The sequence below is a fragment of the Poromitra crassiceps genome, assembly GCF_964638095.1.
Source record: "Poromitra crassiceps genome assembly, chromosome: 15".
NCBI classification, from domain to species: Eukaryota; Metazoa; Chordata; class Actinopteri; order Beryciformes; family Melamphaidae; genus Poromitra; species Poromitra crassiceps.
This window is the reverse complement of record NC_139634.1, coordinates 19,217,005-19,229,100: the sequence shown is the minus strand read 5'-3', so window position 1 is coordinate 19,229,100 and position 12,096 is coordinate 19,217,005. Positions and strand designations below refer to the sequence as shown.

Genomic DNA, 12,096 nt, shown 5'->3' with positions numbered 1-12,096 from the left:
TAAAAAATACATTTTGTATTTCTTTGGCGAGCTACTCATTGATGGCCCGAGATCTACCGGTAGATCACGATCTACCTTTTGGGCACCCCTGGGCTAGACAAATAGTTTGGAGTCATAAGAGGAAAATGAATTAATATGAATATAAATTGTGAATTATTATAATCCCGTTACTCTCCATTAGAGTTTACATCTCTTAATGTGGACAAAGTCAGATAATCCATTTTCTTTGTTTTGACCTCTGGTATGTCAGATGTTGCTGTTGGTATCAGATTTTAGTATTGGTTCTGTGATACACATAGCCCATCTTAACCTGATCTAGGTCCATCATGAAACATTGATGGTGGAGCTTTTTCTAGAAGATGTCTTATGCTGGCTTTTTAGGAACAATTTGGCAGTGACATCCTTTACAACCCCTTCATACTAATCGCTGTCTCACTGATTAGCCTACCCTCAACTGTTGTCAGCTGACACATCATACATTGATTACAAACTGTAGCTGCTTTTACCATTTGTCACACTGAGGAAGATTTGCATGCAAATTGCACCTGTATGAATGCACACACCCTTCACAATTCTTTTTTTTTTCTTTTTCTTTTTTTTACACATTTTGTATACAGTATATTACTTGATATTCCATTGGTATTGGGAGTTTTTTCTAGTAGAATTTTGTAAAGTATACGGTATAGCTAACAGTTCAAGTACAGCTACTAATGCATCATATGTATTGTATTGACTTTTTCTATTTTGTTATGACTGTGACATTTTTTTTATTTCTTTGGTGATTATTCTGATGTCATAGACCTCCATTATGAGTATTTGTAAAATTATGTACTTGTACTTTTTTTTTTTTTTTACATTTCTTTGGTATTGAAGCTGATTTAGCCCGACTGAAATAAAAATGTCCATGTATTTGAGTTACATGTCTATAATTAATAATACTTTTTCAGTATTATACATTTAAAGGGTAATGTTTGAAACGATTATTAATCACATGCATTGCCCCCAGCCTAAGATTTACAAGTCCCATTTAGCTTTGTACCTGTCATTCTAAATACTGTACTGTGAAATCTTATATAATAAGAATGAGAAGAGTGTGTGCATGCGTGAGAGCAGAATTGTGGATGGCCACACCTGTGCCGCTTTACGTACAATCAGGCTGAAACTTTCAGGAAGTGTGAAGAGCACCTGGTGCAGGTGACCTGATGGAGCCGATTTTTTAATTAGGTATTTGCCCTAATTACATAATGATGTGATGTCATCCTTCCTGGTTGATAAGTTCAGTGATGATGTCATCCGTGATGTCATAGAGCAGGCGAGTATTTGACGCACAGCGGACGAGCTTGCAGGCAGCTTGCGAGGCCGTGAGCCCAGGAATCGAGCGCCCGAGATTGCTAGTGTATAAGAGATTTGATTAGGTCTAGGACACTTTAATTTACCGGTAGTGTAACAAGAAGCGCCACCCAGTGGATTAATCTGTTACTGCAACCAAATAATGTTCCAAAAGCAATGTAGTAGGCAAGGCATTTGTGACTGTTGGAACTCTTATTTATGCTGGTGCCACAGAGCGGAGCAAACTGCCTCTTGAAACTTATGAAAGTGCAGAACTCAGGTTTTTAAGAAAACAGGCTGTTGGATACCATCCGCAAATAAGGACATAGCCACTCTGAATTCAGCTTTAACCAGCTGGATTTGCGCAAGATCTGCACGTGATGCTGGACGCGTTGGTTGCCCCACGCCAGGTTAATGCGAGGTTAGGTTTGGCAGCTCCTACCATACAGAGATTTGTTTTAAACTTTATGAGAGATCAATTTGATGTTCCACTTATAGACGTCTCAAACTGACAGATCCTGAAAAGAGAATTGGCTACATTGACTCATAATTGATGACTTGAACTTCAAAGTCCCACCCACTGCACAGAGTTGTGTTGAGGCAGTACTATTTTACTTACTATTTAACTTTAATCATGAAAAAGTAGTCTTGGGTCTCTTTTTCTATCTTTGAATGAGATTTATTCAAATACCAAAAAACCCTAAATTAAAGAAATAATGTCCCAGACTATTTTCAATGATGAAGACTACTTCCCCTGGGCAATGTCTGATTAACCATCCCATTCATTAATCCATTGTTCCTTTTCATTAATCTCTCTACCTGCAGCACCGCCCTGTTCAGGTGACATCACTCATTCATAAATATGCACGCCCCTTCATTCCTGTCCAATCAATGTCTCCCACACTTTCCCTCTCTCTGGCCTGCTGGCCAATCGCCTAACTGAAGTTCTATATCAGTTCCCTCATATTTTACAGTGTGTACGGTAATTCACGTTGTGTGTCACCCCTCAGCTGCTGATTCCTTCCTCGCCATAGCAGTTGCTTCGCCCCACCTCCTCCCCTGAACACCACCAATGTCATGACTCCTGTAGAATTCCCTATGGGGGGATTCTCTATCCTATAAATCACTGACGTCCTCCTCACGTCTCAGGAGGAGCGTCATCATACCATGGAGTCATACGCCGAATCGAAGTGTTGTTACATCATTAAAGTTTATTGTACTTTCCTTCTAGTCTCTCATCATTGAAATGAATGTGCAGCTTATCTCCAGGAAGTGAGAAGAAAATGTCTCTAATTGACAATCATGCATTTTTGAGATTATACTATGCATTTACTGTTATTGATTTTAGTACAGAAAATCCAATATATAATCTTTTAACTGTGAAGAATAAAAAAACACACATCACAATTGAACTTGTAAAGTTTCCTCACAAAAGCAGTTATATCAAACCGTCAGACTGTCAAATGTGAAGAGTAGAAGAGGAAGATCTCACAGGACACGGTACTTTATTGCACTCAACAACATACACTCAGATGTTCAAACTTCACTCAAACCCCCCCCCCCCCCCCCCCCCCATCCCAAAAGAAAAAGAAAAAAGCAGACTTTGTCTCACTGTGAGCCAGCACAAAAAACATCATCTTCGTGCTGGGGGGGGAATGGGTATATTATTTACAGGGCCAAAGACAACAGTGGCTTTAGTGCAATCACCTGGAGCAAGTGGATCAGCCATGCTATATCGATATGACATTGACTAAACACACAGGTGTGATGGCAAGTCTACTACATTCAAACCAATGGGAAAAACAAGTGCACTGACTGAGAAGCGACTATACTGAATAAACCTATTGTTGATCATCTGCTCACTGAGGTTACTTGTGGCAGTTGTACAAGTAATACATTTGGGTGTTTCCTTACAGCAGGGGTTTTCAAAGTCGGAGACTGTCAGCCTCCCCTCAGACAAATCTTGGGGACACCCCCCCAAGTTTATTTGCTTACCGTAGTTTGGCTAAATTCCTGGATGCCTATGGGATTGTGATTCTGTTATTTGATCCCATAGACCAGGGGTGTCCCACTCAATTTCATCCCGGGCCACATCAGCCTTATGGTTGCCCTCAAAGGGCCGGTTGTAAATGTAACAGAATATAAATGCATCTAGCCTACTTCTTATCATATTACATAATTGCCTCCGATTCGATCAGTGCTGGTAATTAAGTAGCTCTGAAAGCAGAATTATAGGAAAAATAATGGCAAATAGACAACTAGTAGCTTACAGACAACTAGTAGCCTACAACTATTAGAACTAATTGAATGAGAATTGTATTGCACAAATTGTATTCTTTGCTAGCTTTCACAGGCCACATAAAATGAGATGCCGGGCCGGATTTGGCCCCCGGGCCTTGAGCTTGACACATGTGCCATAGACACTCAACAATTGAGACAAGATAGCCTGATATTGCTGTTTGACATAATAGACTGAAGCTCTGTCTGAAGACATTTATTCTGACTCTGGGAAAGTGGGAAAAACAGCAAATTCCCCAAAACTACTGTATCTCTGAACTATCTTTAACCAAATCACGCACATTTAGGCTATTCTATGTAATCTCCTTTTGATAACTAATGTAATAACTAATGGCATATTTTTTCACTTCCATTCACTGAGCCTCTGCTGAAACGGTTGGCCCGCCTCCCACTTTGAAAACCTCTGCCTACAATTTTCTTCATATCAAAGCAGCACGTACAAGGAAAGTTAGGTGTAGCTACAATGCAAATTCAATACTTGATCAATGTCCACTAGCATGGACGCAGTGCATTGTCAGGTGAGGGTGGGGCAGATATCACAAAATCTGGGCCGGAGGTGCTCGCTATAAAATGCTGTAAAAGTTTGGTGGCTTGTCTTATCAAACGTAAAGCGTGTAGATCTCAGGCAGCTGATGTGGTCGTAATGCTGCGATGAAATGCAACTCACCTGTCCGTACACGCTCCACCGATCGATAATGGCAGCAGTTTTTCCAGATTTTTTATCCCATTTTGATCCCCCATTAGTACTAATTTTAATTTATTTATCCTGGTTGCAGCTCCACCCTCTGCCAATCTGGGGAGAGACGAAACTGGCTCCATGCTTCCTCCGAGACATGGGCAGTTAGCCAGCCGCTTCTTTTCACCTGACAGGGGAAGCTTCACCGGCAGGACATAGCGCGTGGGAGGATCACGCTATTCCAACGAGTTCCCCTCCCTCCGAACAGGCGCCCCTAACGACCAGAGGAGGCACCACTTCAGCGACCAGGATATTGCATGTTTTGGTGAGGGGTTCCTATATGAAGGAAACCCCCAGGGGGCACGGGGAGAACATGCAAACTCCACACAGAAAGGCCCTTTTGACGACCCCACCCGGGCGGTGGGCACTCGAGGACATGCGGACGGGCACTCACTCCTTCAACGCTCACAGCGTCCCAGGTGGGAATCGAACCCAGGACCTTCTAGCTGTGAGGCGACAGCTCTACCACTGAGCCACCATGCCACCCATAATGGCAGCAGTTAATGTGGAAAACAAATCGGACCGTTTGGTGCCCATTTGTATCACTCTGTATAGTGTGCATACTGTGTGAGTGTATGTGAGTGTGTGTGTCAGGGTGTGTCTTCTATCTACAGCCTTTCGAAGCCGATGGAGCAGAGGAGGAAGATGGCGTACAGCAGTATGAGACAGATACCCAGCCTGCGGTCCAGCCTCCAGTGGTTCAGGTGGACACTCAGGACCTGGAGAGCGTCAGAGAGGGTGAGAGATGGTGTCATGTCAGGGCAACCCGTTCTCACGCCCAGCTGGAGCCACTTCTTAACGCACGGGGTAGGTACCCCGTTTTCAAAATTTTTCCACACGCAAGGTCGACCAATAGACTGCCATAGGCCCTTTTCACAGCAACCGTTTTGAGGTGGTAAAGCAGGATTAACCAATAACATTAACAAGAGCCCTGGCACTGCACCTAAATGGAATGGAACAATAATTAATGGTATTGGTTACACCTGCTTTACTTCCTGCTTTACCACCTCAGAACGGTTGCTGTGAAAAGGGTCTATAGCACTCCCGCAATGTCTGAAATGGACAGTACGAGAATGTGACAGTCAAATCTACTATACACTGCAGTGAGTACAGTCAAATCTACTGTATACTGCAGTGAGTACAGTCAAGGCGGACAGCGGTGGTCTACTCACAGTGAGTGTGACCGAGGCCAGCAGCAGGATCACCGAGTACACCAGACCCTTGCTGTTGATGTACACCTACAACACACAGGTAGCCAAACCTCAACCAAAGACGATGGGATTTCAAGCAAGATGATTCAACTTCAACTCAGTTCTTGTCATTTTGTCATGCAGGTTTTGCCCATGGCTTTCCACGGACACGGCCACTTAGGAGGTTTTCGGCAGGTCTGAGTCTATTGGAGTCAATGGGAAAAGTCAACGTGATCTCAGATTATGACAGATCCCTTCGCCCCCATATTCATTAAAGTAAATATTCGACCCATTCTCTGAAGCCACATATCGTCTGAATATTCTGAGACAAAAATGGCATTTTTCAGACAGACAGATCAGGAGAAAATTGATCTTGTTCAAGACCTGTCTCTATCTCAGCAACACACTCTCGTGAGAATTGGCAACAGGAACTCATGTTAGCAGGGAGCGATTAGCTAAAGCTACATGTGAAGTTTGTTGATGTAGTAGCTAAATCTGTGGCTAGAAAAATATTTTTTTTTAATGGAATATCTTAGTTTCAATTGTTGGGATAACAAGGGGCAGCTTTGTATTTATATGTGTGGTTTGTGTGGAGTTTGGGAACTCACAATCTCTATTTCAAGTTAGCTTGCTAGGTCAGCACTAACCCCGTGTCACCAGGCAGTCCTCTCACAACACTTCAGGGGAGAGGTGACCACGTGACCATTTAGGAGACTTGCTGCTACCATTTGTTAGAATTGGTGGAGCCTGCGGTGAATCATCTATAATAATATAATATCTATGCCTCAACACACCCATTTTACCCTCACTTCAAGGAAAACAGTGTGAAGAAAGCCACAGAACCACTGCTGTACAGTATGGGATATATACAGTATATATGGGATTATAATAAAAGGCTAGTAGCCGGTGTTACCACTGATCCATAGTTGACGATGAGAGTCCTCAGGGCCCAGGGGAAGCCCAGACCCAGCAGCACATCAAAGATATTACTGCCGATGGAGTTGGACACGGCCATGTCCCCCCTGCCTGCAACACACATGAAGAAACACACAACAACATTCATGTGAAAATACATACTGCAAAGAGGGCACTAGTGACATTCAGAGGTTATGTTATACCGTAGTAGAGTAGAGCAGGGGTCTTCAACCTTTTTTTTAGCCCAAGGATCCCTCGGTTGATAGAGAAACAGAGCAGGGACCCCCTTAAAAATAAAATAAACTTGTGTTGCATTTTAAGCGTGGCCTATAATAACATTTATACTCTGGTGCACACCAGGATTGACACTTATTTTTATTAATAGATTACATAAAAAAGCAAGAAGGAGCGAACAATATTGCTTCATCAGATTCGCTTTGTAAATCATTTTTGCCAAAAGTGTCTTATTATTCCCTATTAATGCTTCGAGTTTACTCAATATTATTATTTTCGTCTAAAACACATTTAAAAAAAAATCCCAATCTACTGACAAATTGTGGGGGACCCCCTGCAGTACCGCTGCAGACACCCTGTACACCACTGGAGTAGAGAGTTCACTATCCAGTCCCTTTTGCTGTCCGTTTTCTTCATTGACCTCCACAGTAAAATTTGAGAAGGGAAAGATAATTCACTAGGCAGGGGGCAATATGAACATTTCACTATTATCCAGACCAAAATAATTGCGATTCACAATATTATCCCAATAATCCAAAAAATGTTGTGAACATAATTTTTTAGTGGAAAAACAATCAAGGATAGATTCTCAGACTCTCGCCAACACACATGTAATCATGTAATCGCATGTAATCACGATAGAGTAAACAGAACAGATCTGGATGGTTGTCACAGAGATGGTAAATGGTAAATTTGAGGTGTTGGTCCCCGGGGCAGACACCTTCCTGCGGCACGTTGTCATCTCTCCGTGGTTCCTTAATTTTGAACCCATACTTTTTCCACACATCCCATTTAACTTTTAAAATAATCAGATAAAATGGTAAAGCTGAGCCTTCAGCCATGGTGACGATTGACTTGAAAGATGTGGAATCAATAGTCACTCGTGAGGATATCCACGCTCATGTGTGGATATTCATGATTATACCGATAATGGAAATGATCGTACATTTTTTTTTATTGCGATACAAGATAACACCTTATATCCTACAATAAATGAAGTAGAGTCCGCACACTGCTAGTAGACTTCTCTCAGTGGATTTATTCATGACGTTTCGGTCACAAACAACCTTCTTCAGAATGAAGCAGGAAGTGACGGAGCACTTGCGGGTTCAGCGTAGGTTGAGCTTAGGTTGAGCGTTGCTTCGGCCTATAGTGTGAACGGCCACTTATATCCTCCCATCCCTATAATGCACCCTCTATTCTTTTATAGCCTACATGTAGCTAGTGATGGGGGGATGATAGTTTTTTGTTGTTGAGACCTCAGAAACCAACATCTTCCGTAAGGGGCAAAGTTTTCCCACACTGCTCCAGCATTGTGAAGCAAAAAACACCCTGCAACCTAAATTCCCATTAAGATGTATTGAAGGGACTTGGGAGAATACTTTCTGGCAAGAGAAGTCAAATATTGAAATTTTGAAAAGAAACATTAAAAATGTCTGCCTAGAAGATGGATGAATGAATAATACATATTAAATGTTTTTGCCAGAAAGACAATATAGCCCAAGAGATTAAGGGGGGTGAATGATTTTGGAAACATTTTCCCTTTTTTCTACTTTAACACACACACACACACACACACACACACACACACACACACACACACACACACACACACACACACACACACACACACACACACACACACACACACACACACACACACAGACACGACACACACAGACATACACACTTTATCTCTCTGTCTCTCTCTCTCTCTCTCTCTCTCTCACACACACACACACACACACACACACACACACACACACACACACACACACACACACACACACACACACACACCTTGGCGGGCGACGATGAGGCTGGCCATGCAGTCCGGAACGCTGGTGCCGGCTGCTAGGAAGGTGATGCCCATGATGACCTCTGGGATTCCAAATGTGAAGCTGATTATGGTCACCTGACAGAGGCACAGAGGGAAGAGCAGGGTTCTATACACATTTTACATTTAAACATTACATACTTTCTCCAGACCATTTGTTTTGAAGATATTGTCTAATGGACATCTTGCCCCTGCTAGGTCATATCACTATATATTTTTTTTAAACAATATATTTATTGAATTGTTGGCATAAAGACAAAGGCATAAGCATAGACAATTACAAATACAAACATCAACCCTTCCCCACCCGCACCCCAGTCAACAACAAAAAGTATAGATTTATTTTTATTTAATTATTTGCACACAGCAAAATAACAACAGAACAGCAACAGAACAGCAGAACATAGATGAAGATTGTTCTTCATCGACAAATATACACTGTTTCCATTTTTAAATCCCAGATTTTTCCAGGTAGCCCCTATGCCTATGTTCTTGACTGGATGTGATTTTGGTCAGTATTTGATATACTCAGATACTGCAGTATATACTGCATGCTGACAGTGACTGAGCAATAAGAGCATCCCTCTAGCTGAACATTATTCTTCAACAAAAACTGTGGACTCAAAGTGAGTCTGCGTAGGAACCCTGGGTGTGTCTGTCTACCTGTGTGTGTGTGTGTGTGTGTGTGTGTGTGTGTGTGTGTGTGTGTGTGTGTGTGTTTGTTTGTGTGTGTTTCGTACCATCCAGACCATGAGGTAGGAGAAGAGAGCTATCCAGAGTGTGGAGGAGAGGAAGGTGAGCAGGTACCAGCGCTCCCACTGGGGCAAGGTGCAATCAGGCACGCTGCAGTGGAGCAGCACACTCACTGGCCAGGAGACCAGCCACTTCACACGAGCACACCATGACTCTGAAGACACGCACACACACACAAATTAGCCAATTTCCCCACTGGAATAATTCAAGTTTCATCTAAGTTTCTAAATCAAAATGACATTTTTTAATTTTATATATATATTTTTTATTATTAATATATATTATTTTTGCTCGAAATTCCCCAAATATCTAAAGCGAGATTAAAATCTGTTTAAATCTATGCTGTATCAGCCATGCATACAGTCTGAGAGCTGTGTGCTGCCTTCAGGTGCTGCGGCAGCGTCTGAAAGCTGACTGCTCTATACTCTGCTGTGGAAATCTCAACAAAATGTCTGTAACAGGCTCCAGTGCAGAATACACAGGATAACATGCACATTAGGCATGTTTTAGCTCATGTATTAACAACAAATAGTGTGTGATGGGTGACTAAACTTGAAATTAACATAATAATCAAAAGGCCAAAGTGTACTTTTGAAATTACCCCCCGCCCCTCCACTTTTATCCTATAGTTAAAGCTAAGAGGCACTTTTACTATACTATATTACTATTTACTACTGCTACTTTATTTATTTATTTAATATTATACAATCTACTGGATGTGTCTGAATCGGTCTGAATGGACTTGTTTTTTTTATGTCTAAAAAACACTAGGAGAACTAGGAGCTATATTATATTCTCTCCCCCAAAAGAACCATGTGGGCCTGCCTTATCGCACTATCCAAATATTGGTCAAAACGTGCTATGTTCAGAGTGTAGGTTGCTAGCTCGGAGGTTATTGTTGTTACTAGCGACACTGCAGGCAGAACGGGAGGCCCCATTGGCACTGTCTGAAATGGACGGCACCCAATGGCAGGCTTTATACCCACAGTCTACTTCAACAGTTGTTGCAAGAAGTTGTGAAATGACATCATATAATTTGCATATCAACATATTCTGGTGGTTCTTTGGCTCCACCCATCAAGGTTTAACTCAGCCAATGAGATTATTTCTGATAATAATCCAAAAAGGTTCATAGTGTCTATACTATCTGAGATTATTTCTGCCTCCAAAAGTGAGAAATGTTTGTACAAGCAAAACTACAATCTGCATCTGTGTGTGTGAGTGAGAGAGAGAAAGAGAGAGAGAGCTGTGTGTGTTTGTGTGTGTGTGTGTGTGTGTGTGTGTGTGTGTGTGTGTGTGTGTGTGTGTGTGTGTCTGTGTGTGTGTGTGTGTGTGTGTGTGTGTGTGTGTGTGTGTGTGAGAGTGAGGTGTGTGTGCTCGTATTGGCCTCTCACCTGGAAAGACAAAGGGTTTGAAAGGGGTCTTGTCAACGTCCTCTTCCTCTTGCTCCTCCTCCTCTTCCTCCTCCTCTTTAGGCTGCGCTCCCCCTCTCCCCACCTCCCTCTCTGTCTCCTGTGGCGGCCTCTCTCCCTCGGCCGCCGCCCCGTTCTCCCTGCCCCACGGCCCACCCTCCTCCCCGGGACCCCCCGCCTCCTCCGGGCACCCCCGAGCCCGGATCAGCCTCTGCCTCTGTGGGGTGGGGGGCAGTCGGAGAGAAGCAGGCGAGAGAAAGACATAAAGAGGAAGAAGACATGACCCGTAACAATATGAGCAGTGGCAGCGGGCGTGATCTGACAGCCAGACATGTGTTCAGAGACAGCTGGAGGCGTGTGGAGCAGCCGTGCAGGGCACAGGGGGCATGGCAGACAGCAGGGGGCAGCACTGGCATCGGCAAAGGCATGCAACAGAGTCCAGAGTGAGGGAGCAGAGAGGAGGATTGGGTTGCTGTGTGCTTTTGTGTCAGGATAATATTGTGCATTACGCCAAGCAGTGTGTGTGTGTGTGTGTGTGTGTGTGTGTGTGGCTGTGTGTGTGTGTGTGTGTGTCTGATTATTGTCATCTCCTCGAGGACAAACTATTGTGAAATACTGGCTGTCTGTCTGCATGCCCTGCCAACCTACAGTACGTAAAGAATTTTTAATATAGAGACAGTCGGCATGTGTGGAAACGCCCACAAAATGTTATGCGGCTGGCGCGCGAGTGGGGTATATCTCAATGGGCTGACTCACCAAAGGACGGTGCTGCGGCTCTAAAATACAGGTTTGGGGATTCTAGAGCAGAACACAAGACGTCTGTTCAGATGTGCGTTTACTGCTGTGGTCAAATCCCCGATCGTGTCCGCCTGGGCTGGGCTAGCAGCTAAATTCTAACTTTGCCGAATTGATAGAACGGGGGATTTACCCCACCCTGGCGACGCCCCCAGCCAGGCTGAGCCAGCTAACCCAGCGTCTATGATGAGACATCGCCTCAACCTATCAATAAATCATGACCACATTCATTTTGAGACAAGGTATCATTTCTGTAAACAAATGAGACCATCGCAGAGAAGATTGACAGCCTCTACCGGACCGGTACCGGCCTCTACTCTGCATTTGACTTTGTGAGCCACTGGGTCGGATTTGGAGGCAAATCTACTTCGCAGTTAATTGGACAATGTTATATTGATAAAAATGTAACACGGAGCACATATAAATACCCACCAAGCTAGCAGCAAAACCTTGTTATGTGGTGAGAATAGCCTGGTGTCAGATGTGTGACTGTGCGTGCCGTGCACTGTACCTCGTTGATGACCATGCGTCCTGCCATGCGCAGGCGGGTGAAGGGGGGGAAATGCGGGGTGATGAGAAGGCGGAGGCTTGCCTCTG

At 43.5% G+C, this 12,096-nt stretch overlaps 1 protein-coding gene across 1 annotated transcript in view; it reads right to left on the bottom strand.

The window, feature by feature from the left end:
* Positions 1-4,971: 4,971 nt before the first annotated feature.
* slc24a6a (solute carrier family 24 member 6a) overlaps positions 4,972-12,096 on the bottom strand; it is a gene marked incomplete at both ends in the record, with an annotated part of 15,776 nt that continues 8,651 nt past the window's right edge. The window contains 7 exons of the mRNA XM_083651796.1: positions 4,972-5,082; positions 5,536-5,601; positions 6,467-6,575; positions 8,499-8,617; positions 9,280-9,446; positions 10,687-10,921; positions 12,011-12,096. The exon at positions 12,011-12,096 is cut by the window's right edge and continues 84 nt beyond it. Coding sequence (XP_083507922.1) covers positions 4,972-5,082; positions 5,536-5,601; positions 6,467-6,575; positions 8,499-8,617; positions 9,280-9,446; positions 10,687-10,921; positions 12,011-12,096 — 893 coding nt within the window. The remainder of the gene's footprint in view (positions 5,083-5,535; positions 5,602-6,466; positions 6,576-8,498; positions 8,618-9,279; positions 9,447-10,686; positions 10,922-12,010) is intronic.